Below are 15,289 nucleotides of genomic sequence, written 5' to 3'. Positions count from 1 at the left end.
ATTTTCATCCCCATCAGAAATTGCAACTTTGTGTTAAAAACGGCCGTGAATTCAGCGATTACATAGTCAACAATACAAACTTTCTTGAAATAAAGGACTATTTACTTTTACGTTTGATCATGGACCAACATGTAGAAAAGTTCTCCTCAGACACATCCCGCCATGTTAGCTGCACAACAACTGCACGCCGCTCTCTGTTTACGTCTTCGCCATGTAGTAAAGCATTATTTTACGCCATATTTGTGTTGATCATGTGGCAGCTACGTGCTCCTCCGACGTCGGACGGTTTGTCGGGCAGTAGCCGCCAGGAGCTTCCCCGGCGAGCTCCCCTGTCCGTGGCAGGGGAACGAGCTGTAACTTGCTCGCCGCCGGGCGGGTTGCCGATCGGCGAAGACAATCAACAATCCCACCACCATGTGTTATGATCCGGGCTAGTTTTTTGTGATTTTTCGCTTCGAAATTGAAAATAAGACTTTGAGACGTCACTCGGTTCGGGTGAGCATGCCGGCTTGGTTTGTTTACATTTTCCGAAACCGGGGGCAGGGAAATGACAAATCCTGACTAACTACGGTGGCATAAAATATTGTTCGGGAGATGAAGTGAACAGTTTTGACCATTTTGAGCGCCTTGAAAGGTGGAAAAGCGCTATATAAGTGTAACACATAACACCATTATGGAGTAATTTTGCCATGTCTTTTTGAATAAATGCATTTTTATTATTTCATATTCCATTTAGCACAAGACTGTTATTTGTCATGACCATACCATCTATTTGGCAATTGGGGAAAAATACTACTAAAAAGAATATCATGTAAAAATATTGGAATGGAGAGACTGAAACAATGACATTTTGCGGCTCTCTTCGTTGCATTTTCCTCGTTCTGAAAAATTCCCCATCAATGCACTGAATTCTAAATCAAATGAAACCATGACCCTGCCAACGTCATCCTCCTGTTGGGGACGCTAAAGCCCTATAATGGTAGGCGTGGCTAAATTGCGGATCGAAAGACTAATTTGTCGTCATCTGCGCTTTGCCAAATTGTTGTATATAGTTGAAGCGTCTCAAAATAAGATTCTAATTCACATAATAATGCTATTAAAGACTTTTTTTTATCCTGTCGTACACACAGATGTCCTTAAGTATCATCCAGCAAATTACAGTGTATCACAAAAGTGAGTACACCCCTCACATTTCTGCAGATATTTAAGTACATCTTTTCATGGGACAACACTGACAAAATGACACTTTGACACAATGAAAAGTAGTCTGTGTGCAGCTTACATAATAGAGTTAATTTACTTTCCCCTCAAAATACCTTAATTCAAAATATAGCCAATAATATCTAAACCCCTGGCAACAAAAGTGAGTACACCCCTTAGAAACTACGAACATCCCTAAATGTCCAAATTGAGTACTGCTTGTCATTTTCCCTCTAAAATGTCATGTGACTTGTTACAGGAGTGCTGTCAGCATTGCTGCAGAGATTAAAGAGGTAGGGGGTCGGGCCTGTTAGTGCTCAGACCATACGCCACACTATACATCAAATTGGAGTGCATGGCTGTCACCCAAGGAGGAAGCCTCATCTGAAGACGGTACACAAGAAAGCCCGCCCGTCTCATCCAACCATAGGACATGGTTCCAGTAATCCATGTGTTTTGTTGACATGTCTTTAGCAAACTTTGCGGGCTTTCTTGTGTACCCTCTTCAGAAGAGGCTTGTTTTATTATAGATGTATTTATATATATAAACATTTATTTGATTTTACGATATCTTCCACATCGTACACATAGCAAAATTAAAAGTAAGAACTTTCTTTCTCTGGTTCATGTCTGTATTCATTTGCTAGAAAAAAATTGTGTCTGATAGCTAGCAACCCTCCCAGTCCAAATGGATTGAATTTCATGTCACTTGGTGAAACTGGTGTACATTTCGCCATTCATTCATCAGACTGTGTGTGTGTTGGTGTAAAAATACATATTGATAGAAAATGTACTTTAGCTAAAAACAAATGAGGCCTTTCTGTCTCCACATTGATGCAGTGAGCCCGCTGAGAGCTCACTCCCCCAATTTGAGTGATGTTGAGAGATGTAGCATCCCCTGCTGGGTAGATATAAGGTGTTGGCAGCTGGAAAGCAACAGCTGAGAGCTGCTTGCCTTGACAGTGTGCAAGGAGTCATGAAATCTGGAGACTATCAAAATGTTTTTGGCCGCAATGTAGGATGTAGTGTCAGAAAACTGGGTCTGTGTCAGCGGTCATGGGTGATCCAACAGGTCAATGACCCAAAACATACCTCAAATAGCACCAAGAAATGGTTGGAGAGAAAGCGATGGAGAATTCTGAGGTGGCCATAGATGTGTCCGTATCCTAATCCCTTTAAACACCTATGATGGAAAGATCTCAAACTGGCTGTTGCAAGAAGGTACCCTTCAAATCTGAGAGACCTGGAACAGTTTGCTAAAGAAGAGTGGTCCGAAATTCCATCTGAGAGGTGCATGAAACTTGTTGATGGATAGAAAGTGATAGCTTTCTGTTATTTCTTCTAAATATTGAGTTGAGGGTGCCAACAATTTTTTTCAGTCCCTTTTTTGCATTCTGTGTAAAATTATGTAAATTATGCTTTTCTCTTCAGTGTTTTTGTGTTTTTCCAATCCAAATCCAAAAATTAAACACATTTATACTGAAAACATTTGTAATTGTGTTAATGTCTGGAAAAATTCCAGGAGTGCCAATAATTTCGTCCATGACTCTATAAAAATTCACTTTTTTTCCCCAAAGTATTTTAATAAATGGTTTTCAAGTACTTCAAATGTAATAATTACGATAGGTTTTAAACATGTTACTGTCCCACCGAATTATTTTTAAACAAGAATAAAGTAGAAAAAGCTTGTCTTTATCAAATGCTTCACTGAGTAAGTCTACCCAAATTCGCTCAAGCTACTCTCACTTACACACAATGAGTTGTCACAGCAACTGTTTAACAAGTTAAGATGATTGACGCATGCGACGCTTTGAAGCTTCAGCTTCCAAGCATCTGTGGCAAGATCAAACATTAAACATCGTGAACTTTAATAAGCAACTCCAGTGCACTGCATGACCAACAAAGAGCAGCAGGAGGGAGAGTGAGACTATGTGATTGGCTCGGGACAGCTCATCTGTATTTATTTTAGGGCTGCAGCTATCGATTATTTTAGTAGTCGATTAATCGATGAACTAGTTAGTTCGAATAATCGAGTAATCGGATAAGGAACATGAAAAATTATAATACCTGCGCTGAGCCTCAAATGGTATTAAACATAAATAAATGAGGACCTGTGTACAACAAAAGAACAATTGGCTAACTTACACAACAAAAGTCCGCTAGCTTAAATGCTATAAAATGCTAACTTTTTTCCCCAATGCTCCTAAAAAACTCATATTCCCACAAAAAAAAATTAAAAAACGGCTAAATATACATATAAACTAAATTACGAATACATTAAAAAATATTAGCCCAAACAAAAACTTAGCTTACGTTGGTCTTAACTTGGAGCAGTTGGATCCAGCATTGTGAAATGAGGCAGACCAGAGGGCAATGTATCCACCCTAATCAATAAACTAAATGTAAACACTTTCAAAATAAACCATTACAAGGCCACTTTGATTAAAGAATACTATAGGCAACAAAATTGAATTCGAATATTTTTTTCCTAATCGAATACTCGAGTTAATCGATTAATCGTTGCAGCACTAATTTATTTATATATTTATTTTTTCATTGGAAAAAAATCCAAGCGCAAAAGTTTGAAGCGTGAAGTAGCGAGGAATCGCTGTACGTTTCTTTGTAAACTAGGTCGAAATGCCTTTGAGTGTTGAATGTTGTTGACTCCCATTTTAGCTGCTTGGCAAAAACGCGATTCTCCCCCAAATGGTGATATCACATAACATGGAACCATTGGCTAAATTCTTTCGATCATATTGAAACATTTATTTTAAAATACAAGCACATGTATTTCAAACTTGGGGCTCATTTGGCACATGTCACGGGACATTTATGGCACAATTTAAAGCGAGGGATTAGCGGGTAGAGAGGCCCGTCAAGATAAAAGGTCCAGTCTTCCATCCACTTTGCTGCATGCTCGGGATTTATAAAAAGAGGCAAAAATAAAAAGCAAAAGGTCAAAAATAGAAATTGCACATTAATCCTGGCATTTGTGAGCTGTGGGTCATCACTAAGTGGGTAAATGACGCTTCAGGACATCCTTGGCGTTGCCGGGCAACGTTTCCGGAAAGTTCACATCAAATTCCACCACGAGGTCTCCTCTCTGCTCGGGGTTTTTGGGGAAGGGCAGGCCCTGGCCCGCCACAGTCTTCCTCATGCCTGGCTTCACCACATCGGTGATCTTCATGTTGCACGTGTTGCCGTCAATGGTTGACACGGTCACCGAGCATCCGCACAATGACTGTGGAGAGAAAAACTGAAAAAGTTAGGGCCTTGCGTGTCAGGGAAAATACCTCTAAGGTAGTTTCCTGTCCTTCTCAATGAGCATAGTACTGATGCACTTAGTGTTCGTAATGTGTCTCATCAGCATTGACAAATAGCACCTGCACCTCCGTACGCCCACTCGTGAACACGATGCTACCATGTATTTTATTTTTTACCATTCCTCCTACTCGCTGCACGGATAAGAATCTCGGTCTCTCTCTCTCTAGATGTGATTCATTCAGAGCAGTCGAAACAAATATTTAAACAGCGTTTAATCACACTCCGTCTTTCCCATGGTGACATTTTCCCGCACATAAAGTTATTATTAGCGCTGCCGCTCATCGTTCAGGTCGAGTGACAAATTTCCACCAGGGCATATATCCGCCTGCGCGTTTCACGCAGAACCCAGCAAAGACGGGATATTGCTGTAACCGTCGATACATTCCAGGGAGAAAAAAAATGGATGCGCCACAAAATACTTGATAAATAATAGGATTATGTTAGCATCATAGCCCAGATCTTAATCCCATTGAGATGCTGTGTGGTGACTTAAAATGGGCTGTGCATGCAAGAAACCCCTCAAACACCTCACAGCTGAGGGGCAAACTTTCTTCAGATCGATGTCAAAGACTGATAGATAGCTACAAAAATGTTTCTCACTAAAGTTATTGCAGCAAAAGGGGGTAACACTAGCTATTAGGTGGTAAGGTGTCCTAACTTTTTCCTCAGTTAAAATATGACGGAAAACACTGACAAGGCTGAAAAAGCCGTTTCTGCTCTTGCACCCCTCTTTAAAATAAAGTGCTGTATTTTAAGCCAAAAGAACTGTTGTGTTTGATAGAACAATATGTTTATATGCTGTAATAGCAGATTCATGGCTCAATAAGCCCCCGAACTATTTTTAATTTGTGCATTTTAGTCGCGCAACCACTTTGTTTCAATCCAGCTATAAAAAGAAGGTAAGTAATTATATTTATTATTCGAAATGTCTCTCATTTTTAGCTTACAATCATTAATTGATGACTAATATTTAGTTTAAATTAAAAAATTATTCACTCCCATATTTTAAACTTTTGAACAAATTACGTCACAATGAAAAAAAACGGCGTCTGTAAAAAAGGCACGGATATTTACCTCATAACTATCGATTAATTGTATTTTTTGTTACTGTCGCATTTTCCCCGATATGTTAGATGATAAATAATTGATCCAAATTTTAAAAAATTTGAAAAAAAAAAACCTTTAAAATGGCAAATATATGAAAAAGAACATCTCAACCACTCCTTGATGTCTGTGATTTCTGCATCTCAACCCTTGTTCCCTTGTTATATTACCATGTTTCACCCATAAAATCCCCCCAAAATCCAGCTGTGGCCATTCACATCTGTGTCTTGATACTCAGTAATACATGCAACATGGAGTTTTTGGATCGAAACAAGGTAAGTACGCGATAATATCTCCTTAAAATCATGGCATCTTTAATTCTGCTCTCTCGTACTCTCGCCTCCAGTTTGGGTTTTAATGTTTAAAAAAAAATGTTGTTTTTTTAAATGCCCTCCTGTTCAAAATTTTTCACCCCCCAGAAAATAGAGATTTTACAGCTTTCCAATGATGTATCACACATGCATATAGGACAATTTAGAAATTTGGTCAAATTGGGGGTCTCAGAGCGGAACTTCAAGTCACCTGACTGTTTTCCGCCAAATGCATTTTTGTTGATATATTTGGTTTACAAGTATAACAATGTAAATTTTGGTTGTTTACCTGCAATTAAATCACTTTCTTTTCCAGAGATAAAGAAAAAAAAGATCAGACATTGAAATGTGAATATTTCTTCATAAAAAACTAAATATCTAACTGGGTGTCCTAATTTTTTCACGACTGTAGTTGTTATTATGTATATAAGTTGTTACTAACTAAAAGTACAGTAAATGAGTAATGAATCTAGCAAGTTTGACTAGTTTCAGTCATATTTTTATCAAAAATTGGTTCAAAAATTTGCCCCAACAATCTCCCATATTGTGATGAGACGTATATGGGGGTCAACCTAAAATACCTACTTTTTTAACCACAAACTGGGTGCCACCTATCTGCCAGAATGACCTATACAGTGTATCACAAAAGTGAGTACACGCCTCGCATTTCTGCAGATATTTAAGTATATCTTCATGGGACAACACTGACAAAATGACACTTTGACACAATGAAAAGTAGTCTGTGTGCAGCTTTTAGTATACAGTTAATTTATTTTCCCCTCAAAATAACTCAAAATATAGCCATTAATTTCTAAACCCCTGGCAACAAAAGTGAGTACACCGCATAGAAACTACGTACATCCCTAAATGTCCAAATTGAGTACTGCTTGTCATTTTCCCTCAAAAACGTCATGTGACTTGTGACAGGAGTGCTGTCAGCATTGCTTCAGAGATTGAAGAGGTGTGGGGTCAGCCTGTTAGTGCTCAGACCATACGCCGCACTCTACATCAAATTGGTGTGCATGGCTTTCACCCCAGGAGGAAGCCTCTTCTGAAGACGGTACACAAGAAAGCCCGCCCGTCTCATCAGACCAAAGGACACAGGTGTCAAACCGATTCCAGTGGGTGCAGGTTTGCTTTCCAACCAATGAAGAGGACACCTTTTCACCAATTAGATCTTTTAAATGTGTAATCTGTTAAACTTTGTCAGGTGCTGCTTGTTTCAGCAGGAAGTTCATTGGTTAAACTCTCTGCGCGTTATCGGTTGGAACAAAATCCAGCACCCACTAGCCCCTTTCTGGAATCGGTTTGACACCTGTGCCATAGGACATGGTTCCAGTAATCCATGTGCTTTGTTGACATGTCTTCAGCAAACTATTTGCGGGCTTTCTTGTGTACCCTCTTCAGAAGAGGCTTTCTCCTAGGGCAGGGGTGGGCAAACCGGTCCTCGGGGGCCGCAGTGGGTCCTGGTCTTTGTTCCAACTGATTCAGCACAGACAGTTTAACCAATGAGGTTTCAGTGGAAACAAGAAGCACCTGACGGCAATCAACTGATTGCACTTGTACGAAACCAGATTGGTGAAAGGCTGTCCTCATGATGGGTATGAACAAAAAAAACCGCACCCACTGCGGGCCTTTGTGGAATAGTTTGCCCACCCCTGTCCTAGGGTGACAGCCATGCAAACCAATTTGATGTAGAGTGCGGCGTGTGGTCTGCACACTAACAGGCTGACCCCCCCACCATCTTAAATCTCTGCAGCAATGCTGACAGCACTCCTGTAACGAACGAGTCACACGACATTTTGGAGGGAAAATGACAAGCAGTACTAATTTGGACATTTAGGGATGTACGTAGTTTCTAGGGGGTGTACTCACTTTTGTTGCCAGGGGTTTAGATATTAATGGCTTTATTTTGAGGGGAAAATAAATAAACTCTATTATATAAGCTGCACACAGACTACTTTTCATTGTGTCAAAGTATCATTTTGTTAGTGTTGTGTCATGAAAAGATATAGTTAAATATCTGCAGAAATGCGAGGGGTGTACTCACTTTTGTGATACACTGTATCTGCCGGAGCGACTTATATACGAGTCTATACGGTATGTGTTTCTAACATGCTCAGCCGTAAAAATGATTCTGATTCTATAAAAGAGGAAATACCAGATATTTGGTCATGATTCTTTTTGTGTATTGGTACTAAACTTTGAGGATAAAAACAAATCAAGATTTTGGTACTTTGTCTCGGTATCAGTTAATTTGAGATTGGGATTTGACGTGCAATAAATACAAAAACGGGGATTGTTGCTGTTCTTTGTGATAGGTCACTAATCAAGGTATTGAAATTTTGTTCTACAGTTAAGTAATAGTGATCTAGAGATGACACATGTGTCAATACTGTGCTGTTTTCTCCCACGGTCAGTCAGTTTAAACCTAAAAGTGCCTCTCACCTGCCGTAAGCTGACCCGGACTGGATAAACAATGTTGGAACCCTCCCGTCTGAAGTGCGGATGCGGCTTGTCCTTGATGACAAACACAATGTCCGCCGGGATGGTATTAGGCGACTCGTCACCCTCGCGAGGGAAGGTAATCTTGGTGCCCTCCTTCCAGCCTCGCTTGATCTCAATAGCGAGGATCTTGTCCTCCGTGCGCATGGTCCTGCCGTCGGGATTCATACGTTTGCGGGAGATCTTCATCCGCTTGGTGCAGCCGTGAAAGACCTCCTCCAGGGAGACCCTAAGCTCGTGGACGATGGCCGGGTCCTGCTTGCGGCGCTGCTGCTGTTGCTGCTGCCCTCCCGGTCCGCAGTGTGCGTCCCGGGGGAATCCGTTCAGGTTGAAGCTAGTGAAAGAGCCGAAGGGGTCGTTTCCGTCCACTTCCATGTCTTCATCATCACGCCCGTTTCCCGCCTTGCGCCCGAAGAACATCTCGAAGGGGTTGGCGCCGCCGAAGAAGGTGGCAAAGGTGGCGTGGGGGTCTCCGTGGAAGGTGTATGTGAAGTTGTTGGCTTGGCCGTCGCCAGGTGGGCCACTTCCTCCCTTGAGACCTGAAGGATCCGACAAATCAGACGAACTAGCATCAAACTCCAGATGGATTTGCATTTTTGAGGCGTCGTTCACCGTTGCTTATTTTGTATCAATATAATTTCCATTATCCCTTTATAGGGCGCTCATTGTTATATAGGCTTCCATTGCAGCACAAGAAGTACAATCTATTTTGAGCACATTTACTCCATTACATTTACTTGAGTAACTTTTTGAGAAAAATGTACTTCTAAGAATAGTTTTACTAAAGCTTTACTTTTTAGTTTGACTTGAGTAGATTTATGAAAAAGAAACACTACTCTTAGGCTAGGTTCATACTACAGGTCTTAATGCATGAATCCGATTTTTTCGTGTTTTTCCGACTCGAGTCAGGTATTAACTTGACGGTCTGAAGGGGACAAGTCGCATAGAAGTGGACCCTTTCAAATCCGATCTGAGTCACTTTCGTATGTGGTTCAAATCCGATCTGGGCCACATTTTTTCAGAAATTTTTTCGGTGTGAACTGTCAAGACTCCCAAATCGGAATTCATGCAGCAATTACGTCAGCAAAGAGCAAGAGGCACGGAGGACGGCAGCCATGCAGGCATTAGCGCCTAGCTTGAACTCTGCTTTTAAGCACGAAGTGGGCTTGACCACAGTCATTAAAAAAATGAAGAAAAGATTAAGCCTAACAATTTTCGATTTTCATTCTGTGCGCCGAATGAGCAATATTTCATAATTGCACACATGGTCGAGTCGGGGCAAATTGACGCACCCACGTCACTTCACGCACACACGTCAAGGCTCGTGTGTGCGTGTATGCGTTCTATAAGTCCATATAAACTTTGAATATAAGACTAAACGGGGATAATTAATGTCTGTTATTTGTGTCCTCTTTTTGGAAATCAAAATCTGATCACTCTGGAATGACATACAGCTAGCATGTGTAATTTGTTTTGATGCTTCTGCGCATGTGGGTCTCTTTGCTGAGCGCATCTCGGACTGCGAATTAGTGCGCATGTGTGATACCTGAACGGTCTCAATGGACAAAGGCAGTCTGAACGGGCACGCTAAAAAAAAAAACAGATATGGCAAAAAATAGGATTTGTGCATTAAGACCTGTAGTATAAATATGAACCTAGCCTTAGTCCGCTACTTTGGGCTACACTAGTCGTTATATTTACCAACAATGGCTCTACCAGTTTCACCAATGAGGCGTCACAACAATAATCACATGACTCCATTACACCAATCAGACGCAAGCTTGCTGCTCTTTGATCACGCAAGTCTTTTCAATCAAGCGTCTTTAAAGCACCGTAACAAATGAAGTATTTGACATAGAGCGCTGCCCTCATCTTGAATCGATATCGCAGATTTAAAACTCTCCCAGACTTTACTTGGCACTGATTGACCACGGAAAACTGGAGATATGATCCTTTAAATTTCATAATAGTAACTATGAAGGAACTACAGTATTCACTACTCAAACTAGAAACTATTTTCTCCACTAGAGGGCAGGGCACTCATGCGCTTTGGACGAACAATGCTTCATTGCTGTTTTTTTTCTCTCTTTAATTTAATGATTTTTTGTTTTTTGTTTTTTATTTCTTTGGCTAAATGTGGTTATATAATGGTTTATTGTACAGTGTCATTATAACAACAGTTCGTATAATTTGTGCTGAGACAAAAAAATACCATTGTTTAAAAATGAGCTGTTACTCAAAATGTTACTCATTACTTGAGCATAGACTTCATAATTGTATTGACGGGTGACATCCGTCAGCCACTGCACAACGCCTTCAAGTAGGGGGCCGTCCTACAGTCCACTTCAGTTATTCGCAGTCGGTCGTAGTTAGTCACCGCATTCAGCGATCCAACGCCAGATTTAGATTTAAAAAGTACAAAGGCTGTACCGCATAAAAACAGGAAGGATTGTCTCAGGATTGATTTGTTCAATGATTCAAGGTAATTATATTTTTCACACCATGCATGCATTTTGAAACGTTGTGAAAAAAATCAATGGGAGAAATTAACCGCAACGGAAGAGCATCATTCTTCGACATTTTTACATAAAATAAATGCTAACTGCCCGGTTTTTCGCTCTTTTAACAAAAAATTGAGACTGTTTTACATTCATATCTATAAAGAATTCGTGGATTTAAGCATTTATTCATGAGAATTTTCAACGTAAAAAGCTCTTTGTTGTGATAAGGGGGCTGCCACAATGGCTAACAGACTAGCATCATTCTTTGACATATTTACATAAAATAAATGCAAACTGCCCGGTTTTTAACTCTTTTAACAAAGAATCGAGACTGTTTCACGTTCATATCTATAAAGAATTCAGGGATTTATGCATTTTTTCAGAAAAATTTTCACTGGAAAAGCTGTTTACATATGGCACCCGCCACATTGACTAACAGACTAACATCGTACTTCGACATATTTACATAAAATAAATGCTAACTTAACGTCCATATCTATAAAGAATTCAGGGATTTAGGCATTCATTCAATAGAAATTTCACCGGAAAAGCGGTTTACATATGGCGGCCGCCACATTGACTGACAGACTAGCATCGTACATCGACATATTTACGTGAAATAAATGTTAACTGCACGTTTTTTTTTTTTTGCCTTTAACCAAGTATCAAGACTGTTTTACGTCCATATTTATAAAGAATTCAGGGATTTAAGCATTTATTAACAATAATTTTCACTGGAAAAGCTCTGTTTATATATGGCGGCCCCCACATTGACTGACGGACTAGCATCGTACGTCGACATATTTACGTAAAATAAATGCTAACGTCACATTTTTTTGCTTTTAACCAAGAATCGAGACTGTTTTGCATCCCTGTCTATAAAGAATTCAGGGATTTAAGCATTTATTCACAAGAATTTACAACAAAATAAAGCTGTTTGTCTGTGATTTCACTCGGTCAGCTTTGACTGCCACGCCAACAATGCAGGCCCCCTATTAATCGGCCCCGCGCCCCGTGTCCCGTCAATATCATTATGAAGTCTATGACTTGAGTATTCTTTTCACCGGATACTTTTTTACCTGTATTTGAGTACATTTTTTGGATGACTACTTTTACTTGAGAAATATTACTGTATTTTGAAGAAATGCTACTCTGACTTGGGTAAAATTTTTGGCTACTCTACCCACCTCTGCTGATAGTTTTAAACCAGAGGTTCTTGACCTGGGTTCGATCGACCCCAGGGGCTCGGTTAGTAAGTTTAAGGGATTCGGCGAAGGGACCTATTTTCGTACATTGGCTAAATCCACCAATTTACAGGCTATATTCAATTTCTTTCAATTGCTAGCCCTCTATCTAATGAGATGAGAAACTGGTTTGCTTAGTGGAAGGTCGACTCGCACAAGGTATGAGGAAGTACAACAGCAGTCAGCCTGGATTCAAATTCTGACATATTTTAAAACATACTTTCAAAATGGGACAAAATCTGAAGAAGAATTCGCTCAGTTATTAGCTTTATAGCTTAAGTTTAGAATAAGGTTTACAATTTTTTAATTCCTTTTTTTTATCCAATTCTGAAGAGTTCCGTGAATGCACATGTGAAATTCGTAGGGTTCGGTAAAATTTACTTTGGTTATACTGTATTTGTCTGAAATGTACACTGTCAGACGTCCCAGTCTAAATGTATTGTCGTCAACCGCCATAAATAAGTAAAAACTGATCGACAAATATACAGTGGCGCCACCAGGGGGTGGCCACGGCCACCCTTATAAATTGGTTGGCCACCCCACTGGCCACCCCGCTTGCCAGTAAATCGTTAAATTGTTGTAGCATCAGTTATGCATTTCATCCCAAATGAAGGCATTTATTTTGTTTTGTTAAATGTAGGGCTGTCAAATTTATCGCGTTAACGGGCGGTAATTTTTAAAAAAAAATTAATCAAGTGAAAATATTTATCGCAATTAACGCATTCGCGGCACGACTCATTCACGCATTGCCACAAACAGCCTACAATGGCGTCGTTTTATTTATATACAGAGATAAGAGGCAGTGTCAAGTGAGTGGAGTAGATACAAGCATTCATTGGGGCCTAGCTTTTAATTGGTAAAAGCTTTGTCATCTCTCCCACAGCAAGTATAAATATTGACGTGGGGAAGAATGACAGGAGTTGATCTCTATTTCTTAACACCCTGTAGTACACAACGCAGAGAAGATATAGCATTTGCAGCCACCAAACACAGTCATGGTTGCACCACTTCCCATCATGCATTTGGGCAAAACAGTTAAGTCGCTACAGTATCATTTACTGAAAACTCAACAAATACACTAGATGGCAATATTTAGTCACAATATACAAACTCACATTTATCATTTAAGAATTACAAGTCTTTCTACCTGTGGATCCCTTTCACAGAAATAATGTTAATAATGTTAATGCCATCTGGTGGATTTATTGTTATAATAAACAAATACAGTACTTATGTACAGTATGTTGAATGTATATATCCGTCTTATCTTTCCATTCCAACAATAATTTACAGAAATATATGGCATATTTTCGAGATGGTTTGAATTGCGATTAATTACGATTAATTAATTTTTAAGCTGTGATTAACTCAATTAAAAATTTTAATCGTTTGACAGCCCTAGTCAAATGTACACCTTATGCCTAATATATACATAACACAATAAAACAGAATTGTTGTGGAACTCAAAATGTTGACTGGACAGTTATGGACTATGCACATTAAATCATTAGTAATATCAAATATTACACAATACACCAAAGTATATCAGTAGCTGTGTCCTTAAGCCTTTCTGATAGTTTCCCCCTGACCTTTTTACTGCAGTAATATAATGAAAACCTGAAATTATGGCTTTTAGTTTTGGCCACCCCAAGATTTTAAGTGACCCCATCTGGCCACCCCTATGAAAAATTTCTGGAGGCGCCACTGCAAATATGACAAAGTATTTCGTGCTATGATATATAAATTTGACTCATGTAAATTGGGTGAACTGTGGGAAAGCCAAATAATAAATAATTTTATCAACATCCCCCTTATTATTTAACAATATAATATGTCAGTATCGATACCGAACATCACAGAATTTTGCCAGTGTTACCTTCTTCTCCATGTTGGTCATAAATGTCCCTTTTTTTGGGGTCGCTGAGGACCTCGTAAGCCTCCGCGATCTCCTTGAATTTCTCCTCGGCTGCCGCGGACTTGTTTTTATCCGGATGCCATTTCAATGCCTGCTTTTTGTACGCTTTCTTAATATCCTCCTCGGTGGCTCCTTTACTGATGCCCAGCGTTTTATAGTAATCTTTGCCCATTTTCCCCCCGTTGGTCCCGAAGCCTTAATGGTGATGAAAAAAGAGCAGAGGGAGGAAAAAACGGAGCCGATTCTGTTCGCGGGGCTCGACTAGCGTTCACCGAAATGGTGATTCATTATCCGTGGAGGCTAATTTGCTTCTACTGCTGCTCCCGTTGTTGTTATTATTATTTATTCCTTCGTGGTTAGTGCCGGGTGACCCTTTAAATAGACTGGCATCTTCCTCCCTCTGTGGCTTTCATCGTCAAGCTAGACGCACGTAATCGGCTACTTCCACTTCCGGGTTCTGTATAAAGCGGCAAAGAGTAAATTCGTGACGTGGAGGTTATGCTGGGGGAATTTTACTGTATAAAATTAATCGAAAGCGTCCTAAATTATGATATTTTAAATTGCGGTCTTTTTCTTATAGCATGTCATTTTTATTTTTAACTACTAGGGGGTGTCCACGCCAACCCAATTGTTTTGATTCCCCCAAAAAATGTTAGCATTTTTCCTTTTTATAGCCTATTAATTACATAAAAAAACATAATTGTTGCCGAACTCAAAATTTGACCTGTATTCTTATTTTTCTGCATAGACTTCATAATGATATTGACGGGACACAGTCCGCGGGGCCGATTAATAGGGGGCCTGCATTGTTAGCGTGGCCGTCAAAGCTGAACGAGTGGAATCACAGACAAAGAGCTTTTTTCGTTGAAAATTCTTATGAATAAATGCTTAAATCCCTGATATCTTTATATATATGGACGGAAAACAGTCTCCATTCTTGGTCAAAAGCAAAAAAAAAACATACAGTTAGAATTTATTTTACATAAATATGTCGAAGTACGATGCTAGTCTGTCAGTCAATGTGACCGCCACCATATGTAAACAGAGCTTTTCAGGCGAAAATTCTTGTGAATAAATGCTTTGATCCTTGAATTCTTAAAATATATGGACGTAAAACAGTCTCGATTCTTGGTTAAAAGCCCCCCCAAAAAAAGGTGTACCATGATATGAAAACGTCAATGTTTC

General features: G+C 39.7%; 1 protein-coding gene across 1 annotated transcript; it reads right to left on the bottom strand.

Annotated features, from left to right (window-relative positions):
* Positions 1-753: 753 nt before the first annotated feature.
* Positions 754-14,551, bottom strand: dnajb4 (DnaJ heat shock protein family (Hsp40) member B4). The gene is made up of 3 exons (XM_057857468.1): positions 14,066-14,551; positions 8,388-8,983; positions 754-4,441 (listed from the first exon to the last, which is right to left on the bottom strand). Exons 1-3 carry the CDS (start codon positions 14,274-14,276, stop codon positions 4,211-4,213), a joined length of 1,038 nt encoding a protein of 345 aa, XP_057713451.1. The 5' UTR covers positions 14,277-14,551; the 3' UTR covers positions 754-4,210.
* Between the last annotated feature and the right edge of the window lie 738 nt (positions 14,552-15,289).

This window comes from Corythoichthys intestinalis, chromosome 14 (assembly GCF_030265065.1).
Source record: "Corythoichthys intestinalis isolate RoL2023-P3 chromosome 14, ASM3026506v1, whole genome shotgun sequence".
NCBI lineage: Eukaryota > Metazoa > Chordata > Actinopteri > Syngnathiformes > Syngnathidae > Corythoichthys > Corythoichthys intestinalis.
Note: the sequence above shows the minus strand (reverse complement) of the source record. Positions and strands in the feature narration are given on the sequence as shown.